The sequence below is a fragment of the Ursus arctos genome, unplaced genomic scaffold (assembly GCF_023065955.2).
Source record: "Ursus arctos isolate Adak ecotype North America unplaced genomic scaffold, UrsArc2.0 scaffold_3, whole genome shotgun sequence".
In the NCBI taxonomy this organism is placed as follows: Eukaryota; Metazoa; Chordata; class Mammalia; order Carnivora; family Ursidae; genus Ursus; species Ursus arctos.
Genome location: NW_026622985.1, coordinates 35,455,199 through 35,482,361, shown reverse-complemented (window position 1 = coordinate 35,482,361; position 27,163 = coordinate 35,455,199). Strand labels below are relative to the sequence as shown.

The following is a 27,163-nucleotide window of genomic DNA, read 5'->3' as shown; positions in this document are numbered from 1 at the left end:
CAAGGAATCCCACCCCTTTCTTTCCTAAGATGTTATTGAAAAATGTTGTCATATACTTCCACAGTATTAAATGAGCACCTGACAAAAGTGTTCTGCTTAATACTCAGTAGCAAAAGTCTCAGTCCCTGATAAAAAACAAACCAATAAAACCTCCATGAAATTATTTCCTATTACTCATGGTGGCCACAATCTACTAAATGGAAATTTTTCCATACTTGATCTGTGTAGCCCAATACACACCGGATGAATAAGAGAAGCTGTCTGTAGTAGACCATCAGAGTAGGTCCCCTGCCCTTCGACAGCCCACAGCACCACTGAGTGTCCATCATCGAGAGCCTGCTCTGTAGGCTCCCAGCCCCTCATCCCTCCTCATGTGCCTGTGTTCACCTCTTTAGACTCACTGACAGCTTTCAGACTTGTCCTCAATCTAACAGAAAACAATTATAAAGATTGATTTCAAAGTCCATAAGCTCCTGCAAAGGAAGGCTGAGCCTCCTGGAAAGATTCTCTTTCCCTTGCCAGACCCATAAGCCCGGGCAACTGCGCTCCCTCCAGGCGTGGTCTCTGTGCCGCTTTTGCTCCTGATGCTGTGCCAGAGGCTAAGGACTCAGGGATGCATTTAGCCTGGGATGAAGCTGGTGGAAAGAGGAGCGGGTTCATATTTCATGCTAGGCACAGCATAGCTGCCAGCCGGGGTGAGTGATGTGGTGTAAATGGCGGCTATGAAGGGAATGATGGGGTGTGAGGATTAAAGAATATACTCACTTTTCATAAGAGATTGTCAAACCTACCGCTATTTCCTCTGGTTACCAAAGCATGTGGATCTAGCCTCAATCAGCAAAGAGAATCCTAGTTTATTTGTTAGACAATCTCACAGAGTGCTCCCTCTAATTAATTGTTTGCTTTCTGCCCTATAAAGGCCTCAGTGAGAAATTACACTTGAGGAAGAGAATGTAAGTCAGTAGCTGCCAAAAACTGCTCTGATGCAAGGTCATGATCCTGCGCCGGTCCGTAGTGCTCTGCTGAATTTGTCCCCATGTTTGGTGATTTATAAGGTGGTCCTTTATTCTTAAGTAATGTGCCTCCTGTACTTTTGGTGCAAATATTCTTTTATGGAATGGTGGTGATATACGATAAGAACTTCTAAAAAGAGCCTTTAATAATGTAAAAATTGGAAGCCCATATAAATCCATTTTTTAAAGTATAAAAATAAACCAATACATGAAATCAGTGTGACTAGATGTCTAAAATCTATTCTGTGTTCTACACATAGATTCGCTTAGTAAGTGTTTTTATTGGGGAGTAGTATCTTAATCTTTGTGGTATAGTAATTAAAAAAAAAAATCTATGCTTACAATCTCCTAGGGACCAGCAAGTAATCCGATCATATAAAACGTATTGAATGTACAACTGTTGAGGTATTCACAGAGTGTTCCTCCGTCACTTCAGGTCCGTGCCTGGAAAGGGCTCATAGAGGAGGGGGAGATCTGACTTTCAACTATGTTTACAAATTAACCTGCTCAAAAAATAACAAAGAGGGATTCGAGATAGAGGGGTCAGCTTGGGCAAAAGCCCTGAGGTAGGAGAAAGCCTGATGGATTTGGAAACCTATTTCATGTGGATTCAGGGGCCGGGGACCCAGAAGTGATAGTTGTCAAGGAGGCAAAAACCAGACCAGCTAAGGTCCTCCTATACCAGGAAAAATTGTTTGGATTTTATCCTGAAGCATTAGGGACATTTGCAGAAAATAGCACATGGTCGCAAGAGTAGACTGAACTCAAATGCCTCCTTTCTGCAAGCAGGACGCTCTTTTCCCATCACATACACACAAAACTAGAAGGGTCTGACCCTTGTATGCCAGTTCCCTCTTCGGATAATGTATTCCTTCTCCAATGAAGAGGAGCAAACAAGTAGTAGAACTAGAGTCTGGAAGGGTCCTTTCTTTTCTTTTTTATTCTGCACTGGGTCTTTTATTTTGTTTAACTGATCTTTATTTTTCATCTTACTTTTTGGCCAATTGATTGCAGATACACACCGAAAAAAGAAGTGGTGTGGGGGACATTTTCTTTGAAGAGCTCAAGAGTTCCCAGGCAACATGTAACATGTGGACACATTCTTCTCTAAAGTGTCTTTTATCTCCTATCTACGCAAAATAAAGAATCAAACACATTCATTACTTGGACAATTAGGTCAAATATGCAATCACTGGAACCATTTATGTGGCAGAAATCTGGCTAAAAAAGGCAGAGTTTTGACTTAATTTTTTTTACCTGTTACTTGGTTTTCAACATTGTGTGTGTAAAGGCCACAGTGAATATGTTCTATCTGAAGGGAAGTTGAGTTGTTCGAATCGGAAGAAAGAGTCCTTCAGAAGGAACAAACTCTTCCTGTGTAGATCGATCCTTAAGGGTTGGAGGCACCATGTTTTGTTCACATTGCTCGAGAGCCTTGTACTTAGCAGCAAGTTCCCATCTCATCTGTTTACACCTTTGAAAGTTTGAAAACATGTGGCTAAGGTCCGAAAGATAACGATCATTTTTGTTTCACTTTTTAAAAATTTTAAGTTTCTTCATGTCAAAAAGCTGGCTAAAAGGAAAACAGATTATGAAAAATGTAATTTAGCCTGTATTGCATAGAGTTATTATTCATGGCCTCATGCAAAATTATTTTTTTAAAAAGCCAACATGTTGAAACTTACTGGCTCTACAAAAGAAACAATAAATACACATTTTTTTGACCTGCAAAGCAAATCTAATATCTCCTTCTCTCAAGCATGACATTTGTAGTTTGTTTGTGTTTTATATATTAACTTATTGATTTTTGTAGTATTCTTGAGATATAATTGACATATGGCATTGTGCAAGTTTAAGGTGTAGAACATGATGATTTGACGTATGTATATATTATAAAACGATTACCGTAATAAGTTTGGTTAACATCTATCACCTCACGTAGTTACAATTTTTTTCTTATGGTGAGAACTCGTAAGATCTACTCTCTTAACAACTTTCAAATATACGATGGCTTGTGTTTTTAAACTGGTATAATGCTTTCTATTCATTTATTTATTCTGCAAATAGGCTGCCTGAGGACAGTGAGAAAGACTGGGCTCAAGGAGAACCGTCAAGGGGCTGTTGCTTCATGCCCCGTGGAAAGCGATGGTGATCAGAACTAGGGTGTAAGGGAAATGGAACAAAGTGGACAGGTGCATGTGAGAGCTCTTTTGGGGTAAATGTCAGAGACTGATGATGGATTGAATATGCGGAAAGAAGGACAGGAGTCAAAGATGATGGTGCTTGAGCATCTGGCCATGCCAATCATCTGGAGAGAAGATGGAAAAGGAGGAACAGGTGAAGGTGGGGTGGGGTGATGATGAGCTCAGTTCGGAACATATTAAGTTTGTGAAGCCTATGGATCATCCAAGTAGAGGTGAAAGTAACTTGGCAGTATGTGTCAACTGTCATAAAAATGTTTCTACTTCTAGGCATCTAAGATTGTAACATTAAAGAATACGCACAGAGATAGTCTTTGCAATATTATTTATAACATCAAAAAAATTGGAAGCAACTTACATGTCCAACTCTGAAGTAATTGTTGAATAAATCATGTGCACTTAAAAAATTATATTGCCATAAATCTATAATTACAAAGACTGTACAATATGGAAAATGCTTATGACGCATTAAGGGAAAAAGCAGGGTACAAAATTGTATTTTAGAGATGATTGCAATTAGGTTAAAATATATGCATTTGAAAAACATTTTGCAAGGTGCATTGGAAAATGAAAATAGTGATCTTGGTAATATAAATTAATTCTGTTTTTATACCCCAGGTTTTATGGAATGTTTTTATATTGCTTTTATCATTTGAGGAAAAAAAGAAAACATTTCATAGCACCAAAAACTCTTATGCCCATTTATGTTATCTTGAAGTGAATTAATTTAAAATCTTACTAATTATAAATGCAAATCAATGTCATGTTAAAGCAAGTTAACAGGTGTAAAAAATACTCATTTCTGTATTTATATATGCCACAATTATTAAGGAGATATATGGTCTTGGTTAGGCAGTTAATAAGGGAATAGAAATTGACTTTATGTGAAGCTTACAAGTGAGAACTTGTTTTAAATGGAATATATTTATATTCACTGATCATCTAAATACTTTACCAATGGTTTCTCATATACACTTTTGTTCTGAATTTTTGATTTTTATTTTCATCTTTAGCTTTAGCCCATTATATACTGTTTATCTCCCAAGGACACCATAGTTTTTGAAAAAAAAATGTTCCTTCAAATGAATCTTTAAGTCCAAATATAAATTTGACATAAAGAACAACCAAATGAGTTTGTGTAATCAAACTCTGGGACACAGTTGTCAACTCAGGGTGTGAGTTCATACTTGCATTGACATAGCTTTGAATTTTGTGATGCACTTTCACTTAATTTCATTTTAAAAAATAACAGCTTTATTGAGATATAATACATATACTACACAATTCACCTATTTAAAGCATACAACTCAATGGATTTTAGCTTAATCCCAAAGTTGTGCGGTCATTATCACCATCAATTTTAGAACATTTTCATCATCCCTGCACCTTCGTCCCATACCCATTGGCACTCACTTACCACCAGCAGCACCCTCCCAGCCCTAGGCAACCACTGTTTACTTGCTCTCCTTATCAATTTGCCTACTGTGGACATTTCATATGGATGGAATCATGCAATATGTGGTCTTTTGTGACTGGCTTCTTTCACTTACCCACACTATTGTTTTCAGGGTTCATCCATATTGTAGCACATATCAGTACTTCGTTTCTTTTTATGGTTGAGTTATATTTGATTGTATAGATATTCCACCTTTTATTCATTCATCAGTGAGCATTTGGATTGTGTCCATTTCTGACTACTATGGATAATGTTGCTGTGAACATTCATGTACAAGTGTCTGTATAGACATCTATTTTCATTTCTCTTACGATATATACTTAGGAGTGAAATTGCTGGTTCATACGGTAGCTCTGTATACAACTTTTTGAGGAACTTCCAGATTGCTTCCCCAAGCAGTTGCACCATTTTACCTTGCCATCAGCAGAGTAGGAGAGTTCCAGTTTCTCCACATCCTCCCCAGCACTTCTTATTGTCTGTGTTTTCACTACAGCCATCCTAATGGATGTGAAACAGTGGTTTTGACTGTGGTTTTGATTCCTCTTTTGCTGAGGGCTAAGGGTGTTGCACATCTTGTCATGCACTTAGTGGACATTTGTATACTTCTTTGGAGAAATGTCTGTTCAGAGCCCTTGCCATTTTTAAATTGGATTATTTGTCTTTTTGTTATTGAGTTGTAAGAGTCCCTTATATATTATAGATACAATTCCCTTATTAGACATAACGATTTGCAAATATTTTCTTTCATTTCATGGGTTCCCTTTTCACTTTCTTGATTGTGACCTTTGGAACTTTTGGTGTCATAGCTGAGAAACCACTGCCTAATACAAGGTCATGAAAATGTATACCTTTTTTTCCTCAGAATTTAATAGTTTTCCTCTTACATTTAAGTCACTGATCTATTTTGAATTAATTTTCTTATATGGTATGGGGTGGGGGCCCACCTTTATTCTTTTGCATGTGGATACCCTGTTGTGCCAGTACCATTTGTTGTAAAGACTGTCCTTTCCTCCATTGAATTATCTTGGCACTTGTGACAAAAATCAATTTCCTAAACGTAAGAGTTTATTCCTGGACTTTGAATTTTATTCCATTGATCTCCATGTCGATCCTTACGCTGGATTACTATTGCTGATGGTTTTGATGACTGTTACTTTGTAGTACGTTTCAAAATCGGTAATTGTGAGTCTTCCAACTTTGTTTTTCTTTTTCAAGAATTTTTTGTGCTTATTTTAGGTTCTTTGAGTTTCCTTTTAAATTTTAGGATCAGTTTGTCCGTTTCTGCAAAGAAGACAGCTAGAATTTTGATGGGTTTATTTCATTCTATAAGTAGCTGTAGCATTGTCATTAGGAAAAGAAATATTCGTTTAGAGTAATTTCCTGGTTTTCTCTCTTCTTTCGAAAGACCTATGAGATTCCCTTTTCTCGAGCTGCTTCAAGATTGTTTCAATGCTCTTATCACTAACTTCTCTTTTTTTGTGTGAAACTCTTACTAATTAAGTAGAGCTCTTTCCCCCTCATTACTAAGATACACACCAAGAAAATAAATTTTGCTTGCCTAATTTGTGCGTACCAAATAATAGTTTTTCTCTTAGATTAATTTCTTGGATAAAAGAGTGAGAGATCTTATAGTAGGAGACCTAACAGTAGGGGTCTGTGCAGTAGAAAAGCTGACAGACAGAACTCTTGTGTCAAATAGCTAAGTGCCTAAAGCTCCAGAGATGTAATTTCATCATCTTATTAAAATGAAATCAAGTGAGATTTATTACCTACAATTATTTATTGGTTTAGTGATCGTGTTCTTTCTAAATAATTTACTTTAAGAGTAGTTTTTCAAGGTAAGTAATTTACCAAACATAGTAATCATAATATAACAGACACATGCTTACTTTGAATTAAAATAAATAGGATGAAAAATTTTTTTTAGAAATTAACCTAGAATCAAAAGAGTGTGTGGAACACTGAAGCACTCAGTAAATATTGGTTGAATAAAGGAAAGAATGGAAGGCAGCTCCTACATGAATCACTGCCTTTAAAGCCCAGGCCGCTACCTTAGGGATGATTCTAGATAATCCCTCAATTCAAAAGGATAAATCCTGCTTTCAGGGTAGATTGTTTTTCAGTGTTTCCAATTTTCTCAAAGGATAACCTGAGAGTTTCACATTTTTGCAGCGTTTATGTCATGGTTGGTGCCGATGTACCGTTTTCTTCTTGTTTACGAGAAGTTGAAAATCCACAGAATCAATTGAGATGCAGTCAAGAAATGGAGCCTGTGATAACATGTGATAAAAAATTCCGTACTCAGTTTTACATTGACTGGTGCAAAATCTCCTTGGTGAGTTTTTATTTTATTTTGTTTTTGCAAATAAAATAGGAAGTGATGTGGCTGGAGATAACATTTGACTAAAACCTGAATTGCTTTTAGAAACAAATCCTGGGTTTAGTTTGTTAACGCAATTGACTTCCCTTGACTTAAAGAATTTGGCAAGCTCGTTGACACTGCATCCGTTTAGGAGAGAGTATCTCCGCTTTTGTCCTCAGTCTACCCTTGATTAGTTGTTGGGGCTGCATTAGCTTGGCAGGTGGTCCAAATGACCACTCCCCACCCCCCCACCCCCCATATCCAGGTGGCTGCTAAGCTGGGGTAGATTACAGAGCCAGTGTGACATGTGAAGTAAGTCTCAAATATGCTGCCATTACCCACTATGGAAGGAGAGACTGGGGTACAATAGTACATCTGAAAATAAAGCAATATTGTGCTATAAGTCGGTGTCCTAAAAATTCAAATTGTAGGGCAAGTTCAAGGATAAGAAAAAATTCCAAGTGAGCAAAATTAGAATGTTACCCACAGCCCCATAAATATTAAATATCTCTTTCTAAATTACTTTTTAATTAGGATGCTAAAAAAACTTAAGACAGTGTAGATAAGGTTTCATATACACTTGATATATTGATATATATATGTAATATTTCATAGAAAATTTATATTATTTTTTGATCTTGCTTTCTGGAATATTGGTAAGTTGTTTTACTTCTTTAGTGACCTTTAGATTTAACTTCTGTCAACTCTTGATGATTGGTGGTGAGTGAATTAGATCTAAGTTTAAAGTTGACATTTGAACAAAGTTATTGACACATAAACACAACTGTCACTTCGTGTCTTAGAGAAGCAACTGCAGGCAACTTTCCAGATCCAGGACAGGAGAACATAGTATTCACGTCATAGCACTTAGCACCTGTGACCCTTGGCCCCAGACTCCTCTTTTTATGTGACTGTGTCTTAGGAAAATAATTTTCTTTCTTTGTCTTCTTAAATCAAGTAAAATTATTGAGCTGTTACATGCATTATAGAGAAATGTTGAATTTGCAAAGCTTGCTATTTCCGTCATGGTGCTAATCATACAAGGATGCCAAAGACTGAGTGACCACAGTCATAAGTCGAGTAGGTACCTGTAACCGGAGTCAGCAGACAGTGGGCCCTGACAACGCCATTTTACTTGTGTTTGTGCTGTCAATTGTTTATGTTTAGGAATACTACCTAATTTCTGACGTTTTAAAAGATGACTTATGCTTTGAAACTCTTAGTTTCTATGGTAAGACTTTATAAATGGAAAGATTGGGATTTTCATTTTTTTATTTTATGTGTATTTATTTATGTGTCACATCTTACCACAGAAGATATCAGGAGGCTTAAATGAAATAGTCAAGCAATAAACATAATAAATAAAATAGAAAAGAAATGGAAGACCAGGACGTGAACTTTATTTAAAAAAATAAGCCCAAGGTCAAGTTTAACAACAAGCTTCTTACGTCCAGGATTAAAAGAAGAAATTCATCAGTTACTTAGCTCTCCTTCTTAAAGGAGGCAGAGCATCAGTTCCTTGGAAGAAAGTAAAGGTTTCACTAGCACTGTATTATTCTTGACAAAATTCTTCAAGTGGTTTTTTTTTTTTTTTTTTAGAGGATACGAGAAATGCCACGAATCATTCTCCCCACATATTCTGAGGGGAGGGTGTTCGGAGGACAAATTTCACATGGCTATTTTTACAGTGTCCTTCAATAAAAACCACAACAAAATTAAATGCAATTCAGTGAAAACAGTTCAATGAATGTGGAGTAAATTAATACAGCGCCAATGTGCATTTCTTGACCCTGGGATCGAATTTGGTAGAACTATAGTGTTGGATGAGTTACATGTTCCTTAGGCTGCCTTTCCTCCAAATCACTTCTGTCAGCTGGACAGCAGAAAGAAAGATCAAGGTTGTAACCATTTAGAAATTAACCTTAGAAACCAAACCCGCATACCTGGTTGTCTACCAGTTCGTGGTTGGTTAGCATCTGCACTAGAAGTTCATCCCTAGGAAACAAGAAATGTACATGTAGAATGAAGGACTTCTGCTTCAAAGGAAGAAAACTGGAAAGAACAACCACATACATACATACATTTATTGTGTATGGTTCATGTACATATGTCTGTATGTTGTGGAAAGGGCATAGGAAGTCGGCCAACATAAGCCCCTGAATCTGTTACTTTTGTTCAGTACTTCTTCCTAGCTCCCGTAAACAATGGCAAGTTCAAGACGATCACGTAATTGGAAAAGACGGCTTTTTAGAAATGTGTCAAAGAAAGTTTTGATATGTCTAGTCTTCGACTCTCCTAATGTTTGCAGCTATTAATTTGATGTGTAATTGTCTTCTTTTATATCAGGTCGATAAAACAAAGCAAGTGTCCACCTATCAGGAAGTGATTCGAGGAGAGGGGATCTTACCTGATGGTGGAGAGTACAAACCCCCTTCTGATTCTTTGAAAAGCAGAGACTATTACACGGATTTCCTAATTACACTGGCTGTGCCCTCGGCGGTAGCACTGGTCCTTTTTCTAATACTTGCTTATATCATGTGCTGCCGACGGGAAGGAGTGTGAGTACTTTAAAACACTAATAAAAAATTATTGAGCCTACTAGGTTAACAACATATAAGATTCCATTAAAAGCCAAGTTTCATTTGGTTCATAAAACACTTTATAAATTAATTGAAATTGTGTTCAAGTCAAACTACAGTACTTTATTCCTTTAAAATGAATTAAAATAGTTTTGAGTCTAGTAAATTAAATTAGGGGCTATAATTACTTTATTCAACAACTATTAAGGCTAGATGTAAACTCATGCTGGCAAAACAGTCCCAAGAATAACTGAGGCTAGCTCTTTTGGTTATATAAGCCATTTTGTGCAGAGACTGTGGAATCTATTGACATGGTAATTACACTTTAAGTAAATAAATTGTCTTAGTTTGATCAGAAGTGATGGTCAGAATTCTCCTTGAAATTGTTCTGTCAAACGGGTGACATAATCTAAATGTTTAAAAGATACGTATGTATACATATAAACCTAGGAGTAAATTAATGAAAATAAGAGTATAATTTGAGTAATGGGTGTTCACTTCATGAATAGCTAGCACTTTCAGGACATCTGTGTCAATTAAAATAATCTCCCAAGATTATCTGGAAGTCAGGGCAACAAAGCAAAGGATAAAAAATTAGTAAAGCAGCAAGTAACAAATTCTTCCATTTTTTACATGTAGCCTGATTTCATTATGTCATAGAATTTATTTCCAAGAGCCTGATTCTTAATCTCCATTTTTTTTTTTTCATTTTTCTGTGCGTTTCTCATCAGTATTCCATCTCTGTATGTGTGCTCATCCACATACTGTCATAAACCTGGTGGCAAATGCTGCCTGGTTGCATTTAATAGTAACAATGTCAGCATTTCCACATCATGCAAGATCCCATGAGCATATAGTCTTAATGTTCCAAATATCAATGCTATTATTTAATTCATAAATTTTGTTTTGTTTCTAGGGAAAAGAGAAACATGCAAACACCAGAGTAAGTGTCTTCTTTCCTGTTATTTTCTTTATCATGTTTTTTCACTTCTCAGTTGCTCATCACGCTCCATACATGTGTGTCACGCTTTGATTTCATCATTCGTCATCTTTCATAGTTTACTTCATGAATGTGAAAGCTGCTTTCTAAATAGAGATATTGAGGAGGGGTAGAGACTAAAAATAAAAAGGGTTTGAAAACTAAGATTACGTAGATAAAAATTAAACCTAAAATTTCAGATTCAGAATATTAACTTGCCATTTATATGATGTGATTTCCCAATCTGCATTTCTATAAACCAGAGAACAGATGAAAAGACCTTTCATACACGTTTTCCTGAATCTACAGTAATAACCTACCATAAAATGAAACTTCTGTGAGTATTTATAAATGCCCCATCAGAAGCAACAATATAAAAGCTATGGTAGTTTCATCTTAATTGTAGAAATTAAATAGCATACCAGTTTGTTACTTAGGGCTATAACATTAACACAATGCTTTATAGCTTAGTCTCATGCAAGACACGTTTATTTAAAAATTAGTTTACAGTGTTCAGTTTTGCCATGTTGAAAGCATGTGAACTGCATCTCTTTCAGAGATAACTTGTAGAACGCCCAAAATGCAATAATGTCTTCTTTTAAGAATTAAAAAAATTCGTAACTGTTTCAAATCTGATGACCCATCGGGCTAATATTTGATTTTAAATATGTGTGTGTTTTCTTTCTTTTCGATCTAGCATCCAGCTGGTCCATCATAGTGCTATTCAGAAATCTACCAAAGAGCTTCGTGACATGTCCAAGAATAGAGAGATAGCATGGCCCCTGTCAACACTTCCTGTGTTTCACCCCGTAACTGGGGAGATCATACCTCCTCTGCACACGGACAGTTATGAGAGCACGAATATGCCCCTGATGCAAACGCAGCAGTAAGTATCCATGTGCTCCTGTCATGATTAATATGCATGAATGTATCCACTTAATTTCCATAAAGACCAGAACTTTTCATTGTTGCTTTTGTTTGTTTGTTTGTTTGTTTGTTTGTTTATAACTCTAAGAGAAAATACCAAAAGGACATGGCTAGTGTAGATCCCAACCCCATGGTACTGACCCAAATATAAAGGATTACTTTCAGGAAATGCATTTTTTTTCCTACACTAATTGAAACAAGATGACATTCACCTTAATATTTAAGAAATTGACACTGCTAACAAACTAATGTGTGCTCAAAGATGAGTTAATTGTGAAAAGAGATGCATATCCTAAAGCATAACAAATTGATTATTTTTTAGAACCATTATTAGAATTATTGGGTTCTGTTAACCTATTTTTTTGATGTTACTGCCACACCTCTATTTAATCTAATTTTCTTGTGCCTCAGGATAAAAGGTTTTTATATTATTTCTTGTGATCTGCTTGTATATCAAAGTGAGTAGTTCCAATTTTGCCTATAAGTACAATTTATTAGTGCCAACCTTTGTAGTGCTGGAAGGACTATGATCAGAAAACCTGGAAGAAGCCTTTGTAAGGGGTACCTATGGGGGGCAAGGGGTTAAGGAAATTGCCCGGTTGCTCTTTGAGAACCCACATTATATGCCTAGAAGATCAATTTTAATATAAGGGAATTGTAGGTAAAATTGCCATTTATTTTTAAGAACATGGCTCTTCCCCCCCCATTTTAACCATATATTAAAATGGGTTAAATTCAGTTTCCTAAGGAAGTCACAGGTTGGCCTTTGAGATCCTCCTCTTTTTCACTTTACTTTTGTGAATATGATGATTATCGAAAAAATCTACCTCCCCCACCACATAAACCTTAGGGTATGATATACAGGTAACCTCTTACTGATTGAAGATTTATCTGGGAACCATACTGGATGCAAACATTTTCCCATTGCAAATGCTGGTTTTGTAACCGTGCAAAAGGTATGTGGTGATTTGGAGATTAAACAGTAATTACTATGAGTAGTATAGATAGTCAGACTTGATAAATTTGTCCAAAGTACTTCAGAAATCTGAGAGTATTGTATTTTCCTAAACTTCTCTAACATTATTTACTTACTGTTGAATAGGCTAAGGTTTGTGTTTATGTGTGCACGTATGTGTAAGTAATTGAAGGCTGATTGACAGTGGAGAAAATGACATACATTTAACATTTTGAGTTTTAGAAACATTAATATTCGATCAGGGATGTGAATATTAAAGTCTCACAAAATTTAGTTGTACTGAACGGAAGGGATAGATTTCTGTGTTCTCTGATGGTTAGTGGGTCATCCTAAAGCCCACTTTATCAGGATTAGATACTGATGAAAAAAATTAGTATAATTTCAAGAATATTACAATAGCCCACAATTTAGCAATCTCTCCTGCTTTTTTAAGATGAAAATATGAACAGCCTTATCATTAAATTCCAAATGGAAAGAATTTTAAAATTCTTTTAGACTACCATTTCATATTTTCTTTACCCAAGAGTACTAGTGAAGTGTAGGTATATATTCTTCAAATGTTGATATATATTCTCAAAAATGAAATGGTCAAATATACTTGAGAAACAGTTTTTTGGTTTGTTTGTTTGTTTTAAAACTACAAGGGTTCTCAGAGGCCTTGAGTGTTGATATGCTTCATGAATCCAAGGAAAAAGGCCAGAAGAGGTAACTCTTCAAAGAACATAGTCTGGGAAATGCTGCTATTGACAAAATAACAAGGCTATCAAGTTTTGGAATATAGAAATATTCATTATAATGAGTAAGGGACTTAAATATGTTTGTAAATCAGTAAAACTCTGCTGCTAGTGAAATTTAAGGGCAAGAAAAAGGCGGCGTCATTTAGATATGCTTTCTAACCGTAGATGTTGAGAATGAGAGTAGCTCCTTAAAAATTATTTTGATTTTCTGTGGTTAGGATTTTGCAATGTTTCTGCTCATATACAAACACAAGAAATTTTCTATCTAGTTTACAACCAAATACATCTTCCTGGTCCTTCCACAGCCCCATCAACTGTCATTATGTTGATGAGATCTCTCTATTTGCAAATGCAATAGGTTATTCTATTGAACTCGTGACAATTTGACCATATATGTGTTTCTAAGTCCAGAAAACCTTCACATTATTCAGATTTCTGCTAATGGAAAAACTCCATTAACTAGCACTTCTATATAAATAGGGTAGATAGATAATTGACGATGTGCACAATGATTATTCTGAGGCACTGCGAGATCATCAAGTACGTCTGACTCATCAGAGGGAAATTAAATTACATTCGGTGTAGTTTCAGTGTTGAGTGTATATTATCTTTCTTTTATTCTTGGAAATGGATAATATGTGCACTGTCTCTATGGTAACTCCCTATAAGCCAGAATATGTGATTAACCTCATTTTCCAACCATGCCAGAGAATAGGGAAATTCATTGTATCAGGTTCGTCACAGCTGTCCTTTACGCAAATTCGGCTTTCACTCCTTACCTTAAAAGCATGGCCCTGTTTTTAAAGTTTTATTTCAGCACCAAGTACATACATACATACATACATACATACATACATACATACATACATATTTTGGTCATTCGGATTGAATTGAATTCTCCACATTAAAATGAGATATTATATTTGATGAGGCGTTACAGTACTTGATAACCTAGTGCATGCTTGGAGAATGCTGCCTGGTATTTGTTAATTAACCCTTCTTAAAAGGGCATGCATTTCATCTTCCTATATTCATAATAACCTTACTGATTCATAAATGGTGTGGCATGTTTATTCTTCAGACTCAACCCCGGAAATATTCAGGCATAAGGACATGGCTGAAAGTTTATGTTGGCTTCTAAGCAAGACTCAAGGACATTCAAAGCTTTCCTTCAGAGCTGCATGGAAATTTGCTTGGGTCCTTTAAACAAGTCAGTCTAGGAGGTCTAGAGAACCCTAGAACAGTGCGAGGTAAAGAGAACTCATAACAGTTGTTTGATGAGGGGCTGCTACCATTATTTGTCAGTTACACAGGAATATTTTCTTTTTGGCACAGTGCTTCACAGGACTCTAGACTGGTACCATACCTTAGACAGTAAAAAAATGTTTAATCATTTGTAGGTGATAAAATCGAGGTATGGATAAGAGGCAAAGCTAAATTAGGTAAAAACTGAGATTCGATTATTTGCTTATCTTGCTATTATGTCAAAGATAATGTAGTCATTGAACTCAAGGATCTCTGGGCCAGGTTATAGGCAAGGGATTGGACAGGTAGCGGGAAGGGAACCTGGAGAGGGACCAGGAGATGGAGCACATGCTTGGAAGGGACAATTCATTTTGGACGGTGTTTCTTCTACATTACAGATTACAGAGGCAATAGAAACAGGCTGTTAAAATGATCACATAGTATAGAAATGTAAGGTCAATTTAGTTTGATATTTGCTAATGCATTTATTAATAACTGTTTAATTTTGGAATGATTTTTGAGGCTCGGAGAAGTTACAAAGATAACAGAGTTTTCAGAGATCCCTCACCCACTTTCTCCCATTGTACATTTGTCACAACTAAGAAACCAACATTGGTGCTTTACTGTTAAGCAGACTTCAGATTATTTTTTTAAATAATTTGAAATTTCACTGTGTTTTTTTTTTAAGATTTTATTTATTTGAGAGAGAGTGAGAGAAAGAAACAGCATGAGTGGGAGGGACAGAGGGAGAGGGAGAGAGAGCATCTGAAGCAGACTCCAGCTGAGTGAGTGTGGAGCCCGTCGCAGGGTTCAATCCCAGGACCCTGAGATCATGACCTGAGCTGAAACCAAGAGTTGGAGGCTTAACTGACCACCCAGGTGCCCCATGAGATTTCACTAGTTTTTCCCCTATTGTCCTTCTTCTGTTTTGGGATTTTTGTCGAGGACACAATAATTGGCATGTCTCTTTACTCTCCTCTGGCCTGGGCAGTTTTTTAGACCTTCCTCGTTTCCCCACCACCTTGACAGTCTTGAAGAGCACTAGCCACATATTCTGTCGAATGTTCCCCATCCCCTAATAAGTCAGGCTTTTTGCATCTGTACTTAATCAGTTATCTTTGCAGTTCAGTGAATACATGTTACCATTAACAGTAAGAAGAACTTCTCTCCTTACAGGCTGTCCCCCTATTACCATTCATTGCTGGAGATTAATTATAGAATAATTCTTTTTAAAAATTTATTTTTAATTTATTTTTTACTTTTTGAGAGAGAGAGAGAGAGAGCACGAGCAGGGTGGGGAGAAGCAAAGGGAAAGAGAGAATCTAAAGCAGGCTCCACACCCAGCAGGGCTCCATCTCATGACCCTGAGATCGTGACCTGAGTGGAAATCAAGCGTTGGACGCTTAACCAACTGAACCACCCAGGCGCTCCATAAAGTAATTCTTAAAAGTAAATCTGCTTTGCCCAGAGAATCATTGTTGTGATTAGGGGTTATGTTTTTGAGCAAAGATTTAACTTAAAATATTTACAGATTGACTGATGTACCTTGAAAATAAACCTTTGTCATGATTTAAATGAAGAAAACCAAATTCCAAGTCATAAAAGTTTAGGTCCTAAAAGGTATGTTGCGAGAGAGTCTAGCCTGGTCGTTTCTAGACCATGTTGCAGATCGCATTCACCTGTGGAGCTCTTACAGTGCAGATCCCAGGGCCCTAGTTCCATGGACTTGGAATCCGGTGGACGTGTGAGTCAGGTGGAGCGGGAAAAAGGGTTGAGCATCCCTGAATAAAATACTTGAAGGAGCTAGGTTTGAGGGTTTGGGAAAGCCAGCTTGGTGTTTCTTTGGGGGGTGGAGGTGGGGAAGGGGTTGTTACTCACACTCCTCCACCTGGAGATTTAAAAGAGGAAGGGTGTCTCCTGATTCCTCCCTAAGAGGTCTATACAAAGGAAGAGTGTGAAAGAGGCGGTCCGGGTGCTTGATCTAGAGTGTGGGGATGTTTGTGGGTTTACACGTATCAGCTTCAAGACTTTTCGCACCTCCTTCAGCTGCCTGAAGAAAATGGTGTAGAGAAGTGAGAGATGAGTACTGATTAGTACTGAATGGGATAGAGAAATTCGGAGTCTCAAAAAACGCAAAACCACTGGGAAACTGTAATTTTGCACTTTTATGGGAGGCATTGGCCGGAGGATTTCAGATATTCCATTTTCTAAAAAAGAATTTATTCTAAAATTTGTAATGTATTGTGTGTTTTTTTAGGGGGTAGATCTACTTCCTTGTTACTCTTTTCTCATACCAACATCAACATCAATTGATTTTTCCTGAATGCGAGGCATCGTCATAGAAGATTTTACATAATGAATAATAGGGAAAAGTGCCCAAAGATTTTCTAGAGAGATTTTAATTGTCTACATGAAAATTTTCCTTATTCATTATACTAAACATGATACCTAATCCAGAGTAATTGGGTCTCCCTCAAAACAGGAGGTAGGTTGTGCTTAATCTTTTATACATTAACGAATATAAAACTAGAATTAAGTCTTCTAATTAAAGATGTAGTAACAAATCATTTTAGCTCTTGTTTAAGGTATTTTTCCATTTGTCTTCCCCTTGGTAATAATGAGAACTAACTTTGGTAAAATTTCATAAATAAAAAATTAGGTTTCGATGAAAGTTAGTATCAGTTGAAGAGAATGTTTTAGGAGACCAAGATAATGGTTTCCTGTTGACAAGAACGGTCAAGCAGCCAAGGATATTTCAGAGCCATTGACTTTTCTTTTTTTTTTTAATCAGCAATGGATGCAATATCTCTTTGATGGCTTTCGGTTCTATAGGTTTGTACTGCTTCAGTTTAAAGTCTTGGTAGGCTTGCTTTTGGCTTTATATAAGCAGGAGAAAATAACTAAAAGAAATAAATGAATATCTCCTTTCTCATTTATGTTCCATGTATGTTCTACACTGATTTTAGTTAAAATTAGGTTTTGAAATTAAAAATTATAGTGATGTTTCCAGTTTCTCTGTGTCCTTCCTTCCTTAATCCAAATAATGGCCTGGTTCTTTAGTAAAAGTAGGCAAGGGGTCCAAATTGGCATTTTTGTTGGAAAAAAATTATAGAAAATTCAATGGTTAGGCAACAGCAATTTTGCTGAAATAATTGGGAAATTCCAAAAATATACTGCTATTGTTAAATATATTACTTGTTGTTAAATGGCTCCATACTAATTCAAAAGAGAAGTGTTTTGTATTCTACGTAGCCAAACTAACGTCATTTATTTCCAAACCTGGCACAGATTCTGTGGCTTAATGCAAATCACTTAACCTTTCTTTGCTTTTGAGTCTTCCAGCAAGCTGGAATATAATGTATTGATAGTGATCAACCTAACTCACAGAATTACTCTACAGGATACCCAAGAATGTCAAATTACCTTAAAATGGTTGTACAAATAAATAATTGTGTCCTCCCCCCAAATCACTTATTTATTAATTTGTACGTTACTACCTTTGCTTCCTTGAAGAATAAAGTTTGTGCAATGGCTAATTTACATAATTTTCTATTTAAATGCATGTAATTAATGGCAGTAAAATTACAAAATAATTAATGCTAATAATTTAGAGAACTCCAGTTTTCTTAAATCTTTTTTCTATGTAATGTAGTTTACACATAATAATCTTTCCATTAGTCCATTAATAACGTAATTATTCTAAGTAGTTTTATGACTTTATAGAGGTCCTTTCTTTGAAGGATTATTGGACTTCTATTTGAAGTCAGCCCCACTCTCCTGTGTAATTGTCTTCAGCGTGTGCTTTCACCGAAGATGGAAATGCTTCCATTTGCTCACCTCTGGTCTGCTTGACTGGAACAGAGTTACTCCTAGGAGTTTCTCCAGTATGCCTGAAGCAGTGCTGTCATGAGGTACCTCCCTTCAGCTCTTCAGTGGAATTCACACTTCAAGTATGCCCTTCATGGACATTTGACCTCTGACACTCACAGGCTCATCTGCAGTCACAGTTTTGGGCCGCCAGCCACGAGCACAGAGCCAGGTCGGCCCACCCTGGAGATGCTGGGGATGTTGCTTCTCCACATATTTCTTGTCGAGCTCCTTTTTTGCACACAGAAGCACTTCTATAGAACTCATCCATATTTCAGTTGAAGTTGCAAGTAGTGTATATACATGGTTCAAACCTAACCAATTGGGACATGCATTTCAGGTAATTTTAAATCCCTAAACCAAAGTCACACCATTGCTTTCTCATAGATTTCCAGATTTCTTGCTACCTTGGGTGTGGCACTTTCTCAACCAACCCTTCTCCTCAAACCTAGCCAAGCCCATTGCTACTTAGACAGTTTAGTAGTGTAGTGGAAGAGGAAAAAAAAGAAATTAGGGGCTAGAGAAGAAATGACAGGGTAGAGATCTACTTTGATCAGTGGTTTTTAGACTGCCGTCCGCAGAAGGGTAAGTTGGGCTGGGCAACAGGAGTGAGGGGGCTTCCAACTACTAGCCAAATATTGATTCTGAATTTGGGATATCCTTGATTTAGAGCTTTTGAAAGGCTCTCCTTGTCATCTTCACTATTTTTGTTTTCTCAAAATATATTGACTTAATCCATTAATAGGTTGGATAGAGCTAGAGGTGATGGGAAATGAAGTGTGTGTGTGTGTGTGTGTGTGTGTGTGTGTGTGTGCGTGTGTGTGTGTGTGAGGTGTGCTGTAATAGCTTCTGATGCAGAACAGATAGGCCCACATTAGTTGTACCTGAGAAGTTAAAACAAAACTCATCTCCCCCTCCCAAGTGCCCATGAAGTTGTTTTTTGACTTCTGTGTTAAAGATGTTTGTTCTCCCATCTATAAATCTAGAACTTATTTTCTCTGTGGTTTATAAGTTAATCTTTTTACTTCCATGATTAAAACCAGTATAAATACATTGTGTGAAATACTGAAAGAATAAACAAGCAAATAAAGTACTCCGTAAGACCACACAAGGACAAGTAGAGTTGATAGGTAATAGCAAACAAGAATATAATTATTGGAATGAACTATTAAGTAACTTCCTCGAATTGAATTAGAATTGACTTTGTTATTTCCCTAACAATATATATAAAATGGAGCTGAAAATCTAAAAAAAATTACTCGAAGTCATTAACATTCCTATAGATTAATTTAAGAGTTTAAATAGTATTTAGCATATACAGCTTTCCACTTTAGATCGTTGTATTTGGAACATAATATTTGCCTGGCTGAAATGATTCAGATCAATGGTTTTCAAACTCTGTTTCTTGGAGGTTTCTTAGAAATGCCTTAGGGGCCAGCATGTGGGGCAAAAGAAACAAAGCAGGCGGGATTCCTGGCTCCCTTGTTTCAACCCAGGCAACCTCACATTTATCTCTTTTGTACATCAAGAGTTCTGCTTAGGATTCAATTAAAAGGAATTCCATTGCTGAAGAGAAACAAAAAAACTGAAAACTCCTGGCTTGGATCTAGCCCTACTAGTAGCAAGGGGCTGACTCCTAGAATTTCTTCCACACAGAATCTGATTTGTACATTTTTGCAAATGAATTTTTATATCAAAATTTGAAACTATGAGTGTGAATGTTAATAAATACGTGTATTTTATGTGAATCTTTCTAAGTGTCTGCACTTTTGCACATGTTCATCCAAAAATTGTTTATTGCATGCTTCCAGTTGGGGAGACTAAACAAAATAGGGGGTTCTTACTGATAAGGCACTTTGGGGCCAATAAACATTATGCGATGAGAAATACAACAACAATCAGCATGTGTATGAAACCATACTAAATGATAACCTAACGGGGAGGCAGTGCTTAGAGAGTGAGGATGCATAGAACAAGTGGTACTTGAGGTATTTTTTAATTAAATAATCAGTTAAAGAATTTTAATTAACATTCCTTGTGGGATAGTTTTAAATTATAAAAGTAATTCATGTCCACTGTAACAAATTTTAAGTTGAGTTTGCAAAGACAAATGGGAGCTGGTTGGGTACAAGAGGTGGTCATGGTCATGGTGGCGGTGGTTCTATTTCAGGCAGTCAGGGTGGGGGCACCAAGTAGGGACCAGATATATTGGTGGTTTTCTGGGCCGAACTCAATTTGCAGGTAGGCATAAGGAAGTCATGAAATGTGTGTTGCTTGAATGACATAATCGGAGGTGCGTCTTAGAAGGTCATCTGACAGGAATGTGCACAGTGGATTATAAGGGAACAAGAATGGGACTAAGGAAATAATTCAGCTCAGTTGCAAAGTTCCAAGTGAGAAAGCGTGATGGCTTCAACCAACAGAGGTGGGAAAGAAGAGGACAGATACAAGGAGAGATTGAGGAGAATCATTAGGAGTTCCCAAGATTGGGATGTGGGAATGGAAGAAGGGAAGGGTCTATGATGACTTCTGCATCTTGACTAGTACAGTCGGGTGGATCGCCAGTGTCATTCCCTGGGCAGGGATAGAAGAGCATAGCTTTGGCATAAAGAATGAAAATGGGTATGTATGTTGTTCTGGGAGAGTGTGTGAGCATGTATGTATGTTCTAGACCTGAATCTGAAAGTGTACGGGTTCTAAGCGCAAGCCCTGGAGTCCCTGGGTTCACATCTTTATCCACCACTTCTTAGCTATGTAGCCTCGGACCTCTAAGCCTGTTTCCTCATCTGTAAGTTGGTAAAAATAATACCTACCTCGTAGGGTTGTTGTGGAGTAGAACGTAGCGTTTAGTAGGAGCTTTCTGAATGTTATCAAATATTATTATTTATCTTTCTCAGACCTTAGGTTTATCATGCATAAACTCATGCGGGTAGGCTATGTTAGATGATCTCTGGGGATCTTTTTAGCTATAAAATTTTTCATTCTAGTATGTCTGCTGTCTGTTTGCATGTATATAAACAGTTTTAACTCAAAAATGTCAATCATTTCTAGGAACTTGCCACATCAGACTCAAATACCCCAACAGCAGACTGCAGGTAAGTACTAAAAGTAGTAAGTTGATATTAATGTATGAAGCTAACAGATTAAAAGATTATTATAGTACCATGTAATTTATGAAGCGGTAGCATCATCAAGTAAGGCAAAACAGTTGTGTCATTCCTTAATCAGAGTTAGAACCTCAGAATAATAGCTTAGATTATTGCATAGATTGGCATCAGAGTGATAAACACAGGGTAAATGATCTTAGAGCAAAAGCATCCATGGAGGTCCTGTCTAATTAAGGAAGACTGAATAAAATCCCCTTCCTTCAGTGAAGCTCCCTATTCTTCCCCTTGGTATGAAAGATTCTTAGCTTGGATGCATCCAGGATTTGTCTCAGTAAGTGAGCAGCTTGAAACTGACTCTTACAAAAGGAAACCATTGTGACTAATCACTGAGGCTTCAGGGGGATAAATGAGAAATGGTTGGCCTGGTTTTAATGCCACTTTAAAAAGCTGTTATAACATGACCAGTGACAACAAGATGGCGGACGATTCTCCCTTGACTATTCTATTTCCCTAAGACTTGCTTTCTTTAAGTTTATTTCTTTCAAGTGTCCCTAAAAAATTTCCACAGCCAATTATTTCATTCATCTCGGTACCAAGTAGATAACTTATTCATGATTGTCTTCTAATTAGTGGTTGATTCCTAGTTCTAATTGCCAGGCAACCAGTAATGCCTTTTGTGGCTCTCTTGGAAAAGCAAGAGAAGTTTTAAAAATGTAAGTTGGATGTGGAATTCTGAGTATGAATAGTGGTATTGTAGCAGGGAAGCTATTAAGTAAGTCTCTTAAAAACTTTGGGCACATATAGAAATTTATTGGATGTTTTTGTTCAAAAATTATTTTCTCTATTACTGCTTTCGGGAATTTAAGGAGATTTTCGTTTGACAACTTTTCAAAGATTTGAGGCAAGTATAATAAAGTTGTTCATCAGATTTTAATTATGAGATAATGTTTATCAGAATTTTCCCCCACAGTTTTGATCACTTGTTTTAATTAAATGCTAACATGTTTCAACAAGGGTATTCAATATATTGGTGTGGTGGTGCTACTGTGTAAGCGTTCAGGAGATTGATGAAGGAACAAGCTTTGTTATAAATATCTGTTACCTAAAGAGCAAAGACAAAAACAAATCCCTATTAACACTAATTGCCTGGCTTTTTTTTTAAACAAGAAAACATTTAAAGGAATATTTCTACGTTTCCCTCATTAAATTCATAAACTTCTTTTCTAAGATGCCTTTCCTCTGATTCTTAATTATTTCATGCAAACAGTGAGTAGAAGGGAGACAGTTTCTAGTAAAACAGTAAATAATTTGTGTGTTTTAAAAATCCAGATTTTACTTATTCCCCCATTAGAAGAAATAAGGGAGCCTGAGTAGATGATATTAGAGAGACATATTTGATAGCGGTATAGATTTTCAGCAAGTAGACTTGTTAATGTGCTAGTTTTTAGTAATAGGCAGCATTTCCAACTACAAGGACAATTTATGCCTAAGCAAATGGGATAAGAGCCAAAGAATTTCCCTAGGGGAATTTTAGGTTGTTCAACCCAATTTTCTAGATTATTTTTCTAAAACAGATTTTGGGGAGCAGGCATTTTGCTTGAGTCAAGTAAGCTTTGATCTCCTTTTTAGTTAATACAATAGCCTATTACCTCCTTGTTTTCTTATATTTTTCTGTAATTTGTAGCACATTATTGACTAAAGTGCACCATCTCCTCTTGGTTGTTTTCTTCTTGTCGTTGTTTTCAGTGAGTCTCTAAAGTATGTAAGTAGCTAAAGGGAGAGCGACCTCCCTAGCATTTTTTATAATTATGATAGATTGTTGTGTTTCTGCCTCTGATAAACACACAACCAAATAGAGTTATGCCTCCCAGAGGGAAGAGCTGAATGGGCAGGTTACATTCCTTATTCCCATTCTGTTGTTTGAATGAAAAAATAGTTTGTTTCCCAGTTTCCAAGTTATTCTGCTCTGTATGCATATGCATGGATTTAGTGCTCTTTCTGTGTTTTCGTGGGCACAGCAGCTTTTCTGTCTCTCCTTTCTGGTCGTCCCAGTACCACAAAGAGGCAACCACATTTGAAATAATAATTTGCTTTTTCCAAGTACCTCAAAGCACTATGCGAGGTCACAGTTTTCTTTATGATGATAATTTAAGCACAGGTTTTGTCTCTTGGATACCAAGTAATTTTATTTGTAGCTACTTATATGGAATTTGTCGGGAAGAATATATTTTGAAGTTTGTTTTATTTATTTAGTTTTTTTTTTTTTTTTTTTTTTTAACGATCACCAAAAGTTTAAGAAATGAACTAGCTGCTGGTGTTGTAATCCTGGACTTAAGCGCTTGCTGGGATAATAGAGCAGTTACGGGCTGACAATAGCACTGCCTTTTGGACGAGGCCCAAGCCATTAGGTTTGATGCCCCTTCAGGTTTTCTCATTTTCTTTGCCCTTCCAGCCCACACGATATTTTCTAAAAAGCCACGATTAAAAGGTACAGTCATGCATCCCGCAGTCAACCTCATTCTTTTTGTTTATTGTGGGAGGAATTTTCAGACCATACCTTCTGAGAAGTACAAACCATTACGGCTTCGGCCCAAGAAGGAGAGGACTGATTTAGAATTTTTCCTTTTTTTTTTTTTTTTAAATGCAGACAAGTAATGTCAACGTAATTATTTTAAATTGCTTTAAGGAGATAGAAAATGACTCTTTGTCATACTTTATTTTGCTCAAAATCTAAGTGTCTGCGCCCTAACTCATGCCTCATGTTCGTTCTTCCACACTCCAGGTAAATGGTATCCCTGAAGAACGGAAACTGACTGAAGCCATGAATTTGTAATCAGACAGCATAGCAGTTATATGTCATTTCTTCTCTTTCCCACTCATGCATGAGCTTTTCTGGCACATGGTATGCATGTCGACCGTATTAAGTCCATAGCAAATAACACAATATAACTTTCATTTTACTAATGTATTTTTTTGGTACTTAAAGCATTTTTGACAATTTGTAAAACATTGATGACTTTATATTTGTTACAAATAAAAAGGGACCTTTAAAATAAATATTATTAATGAAGCTTAATGTTGGGTGAAATTTATTTCAGAAAATATTTGATTGCCTTCCACATAGTAGGAATCTTCTGTTGCGAGGGACAGGTTCATGTGGTCATTCTTTATTCAGTAAGATTTTATTACGCATGTTCTATAAGTATAGAAAATGTCAATGCTCTGTGTTCCAGGTGAGCAACCCATTTAAATAATGCTATTATCCTTACAGCATGTTTTAATCTGTTCTTTTATATATTACTTCTTGGAATGTTTTAAGGTAGACCTGGTTTTATGAGTTATGGATCTGATAATGAAGGATGGGCCGGGCTGCATAATTACCTGTTTCCATTATCAGATACTTGTTTTTAGAAGCAAGCTGGGAGCTGTTATTCAAAAAGAGAATAGGTACCCGCTGTTGGTGACATGAATTAGCTCCAAACCCCTGAGCTCCCCTGTAATAGCACTACTCTCAAGGCTTTACTCATACCAACCATGGTGGTCTGCTTCATGCATCTTGAATACTATTGGTTAAAATGTGGTTATTAGAGCAGCTCACAGGGCTACTTTTGTTGTAGACTAGACCAGCTAGAAAACGTTCTCCTACTCTGCTCTGGGCCAATTTCTGTGTTACATGTTAATTAGTCAAAGGACACACAAATGCTATGTAAATCTGACTCCAAAATCTAAAAAGATTCCCTGTTAGCACTGTGTGCAACAAGGTGTCTTTCACTCAGGGGGACCATTCTATCATGTCCTTGGCATTGGAACCCCACCCCCGGCCTCCCAATGCCAAGGACATGATAACTTAACAGAGGGTGTGGTTCTTTGATTTCTTAAAGATTTATCTTACATTTTTATTCCTTCCCAAGACAAAAAGAGGGTTGCCACTTGCTGTTCTTCAGGACTTATCAGCTTGAGGTTGTAAATATATTGGGTCAGATTCGAGTCCTAGGAGGAAAGGTTGCCATGACTCCAGGTGACTAGATTGTGACACAGTGGCAGAGAATTAACAAACTGTTGGTCCTTCCAGTGAAATCAAGCAGGAACTTGGAAGTCCAAGTAAAAAAGAGCAATACATGATCCACAAATAAGGAACTACTGATCAAGGGTTAGGAACTTTATTCATCTCTTCTAGAGAAGAGGCCACTGTGAGGGTTGGAAAATGCAGTTGGAGTTAGCATTGGTTTTTGCACTGACCATGTTAAGGAATTGAATGGGATAAAAATTATTGGTCAACATTTCACAAATTGGCGATAATTGCCTTAATCTCTGCAATTGACCTAATATTTTGATGGGGACTAGTGATGAACATTTTTTCATGTGTCTGTTGGCCATTTGTATTTCATCTTTGGAGAAGTGTCTGTTCATGTCTTCTGCTCATTTCTTGATTGGATTATTTGTTTTTTGGGTGTTGAGTTTGAGAAGTTCTTTATAGATCTCGGATACTAGTCCTGTACCTGATATGTCATTTGCAAATATCTTCTTCCATTCCATGGGTTGCCTCATAGTTTTGTTGACTGTTTCCTTTGCTGCACAGAAGCTTTTTATCTTGATGAAGTCCCAGTAGTTCATTTTCGCCTTTGTTTCCCTTGCCTTTGGAGATGTGTCTAGCAAGAAGTTGCTGCAGCTGAGGTCAAAGAGGTTGCTGCCTCTGTTTTCATTTAGGATTTTGATGGATTCCTGTCTCACATTTAGGTCTTTCATCCATTTTGAGTCTATGTTTGTGTATGGTGTAAGGAAATGGTCCAGTTTCATTCTTTGACATGTGGCTGTCCAATTTTCCCAACACTATTTGTTGAAGAGACTTTTTTCCGTTGGATATTCTTTCCTGCCTCATTGAAGATTAGTTGAGGGTCCATTTCTGGGTTCTTTATTCTGTTCCATTGATCTGTGTGTCTGTTTTTGTGCCAGTACCATACTGTCATGATGATTAGAGCTTTGTAATAGAGCTTGAAGTCTGGCATTGTGATGCCACCAGCTTTGGTTTTCTTTTTCAACATTCCTCTGGCTATTCGGGGTCTTTTCTGGTTCCATACAAACCTTAGGATTATTTGTTTCAGCTCTGCGAAAAAAGTTGATGATATTTTGATAGGGATTGCATTGAATGTGTAGATTGCTTTAGGTAGCATAGACATTTTCACAATATTTGTTCTTCCAATCCATGAGCATGGAGTGTTTTTCCATTTCTTTGTGACTTCTTCAATTTCTTTCATGACTGTTCTATAGTTTTCTGAGTACAGATCCTTTGCCTCTTTGGTTAGGTTTATTCCTAGGTATCTTATGGTTTTGGGTGCACTTGTAAATGGGATCAACTCCTTAATTTATCTTTCTTCTGTCTCATTGTTAGTGTATAGAAATGCAACTGATTTCTGTGCATTGATTTTATATCCTGCCACTTTGCTGAATTCCTGTGTGAGTTCTAGCACTTTTGAGGTGGAGTCTTTTGGGTTTTCCACAGAGTATCATGTAATCAGTGAAGAATGAGAGTTTGACTTCTTCTTTGACTATTTGGATGCCTTTTATTTCTTTTTGTTGTCTGATTGCTGAGGCCAGGACTTCTAGTACTATGTTGAGTAGCAGTGGTGATAGTGGACATCCTTGCCATGTTCCTGACTTTACGGGTAAAACTCTCAGTTTTTCCCCATTGAGAATGATATTTGCTGTGGGCTTTT

General features: G+C 36.8%; 1 protein-coding gene across 2 annotated transcripts in view; it reads left to right on the top strand.

Annotated features, from left to right (window-relative positions):
* The window catches only part of SGCE (sarcoglycan epsilon), a 65,788-nt gene extending 41,263 nt beyond the window's left edge, over nucleotides 1–24,525 (top strand). Inside the window, exons 6-11 of one of the 2 annotated variants that reach the window (XM_026505936.4) lie at nucleotides 6,843–7,005; nucleotides 9,379–9,590; nucleotides 10,528–10,554; nucleotides 11,288–11,476; nucleotides 21,394–21,437; nucleotides 24,232–24,525. In XM_026505936.4, coding sequence (XP_026361721.1) covers nucleotides 6,843–7,005; nucleotides 9,379–9,590; nucleotides 10,528–10,554; nucleotides 11,288–11,476; nucleotides 21,394–21,437; nucleotides 24,232–24,248 — 652 coding nt within the window. In that variant the 3' untranslated portion in view covers nucleotides 24,249–24,525. The remainder of the gene's footprint in view (nucleotides 1–6,842; nucleotides 7,006–9,378; nucleotides 9,591–10,527; nucleotides 10,555–11,287; nucleotides 11,477–21,393; nucleotides 21,438–24,231) is intronic. The other variant, XM_044386583.3, reaches the window with a different exon arrangement.
* The last annotated feature ends 2,638 nt before the right edge of the window (nucleotides 24,526–27,163 follow it).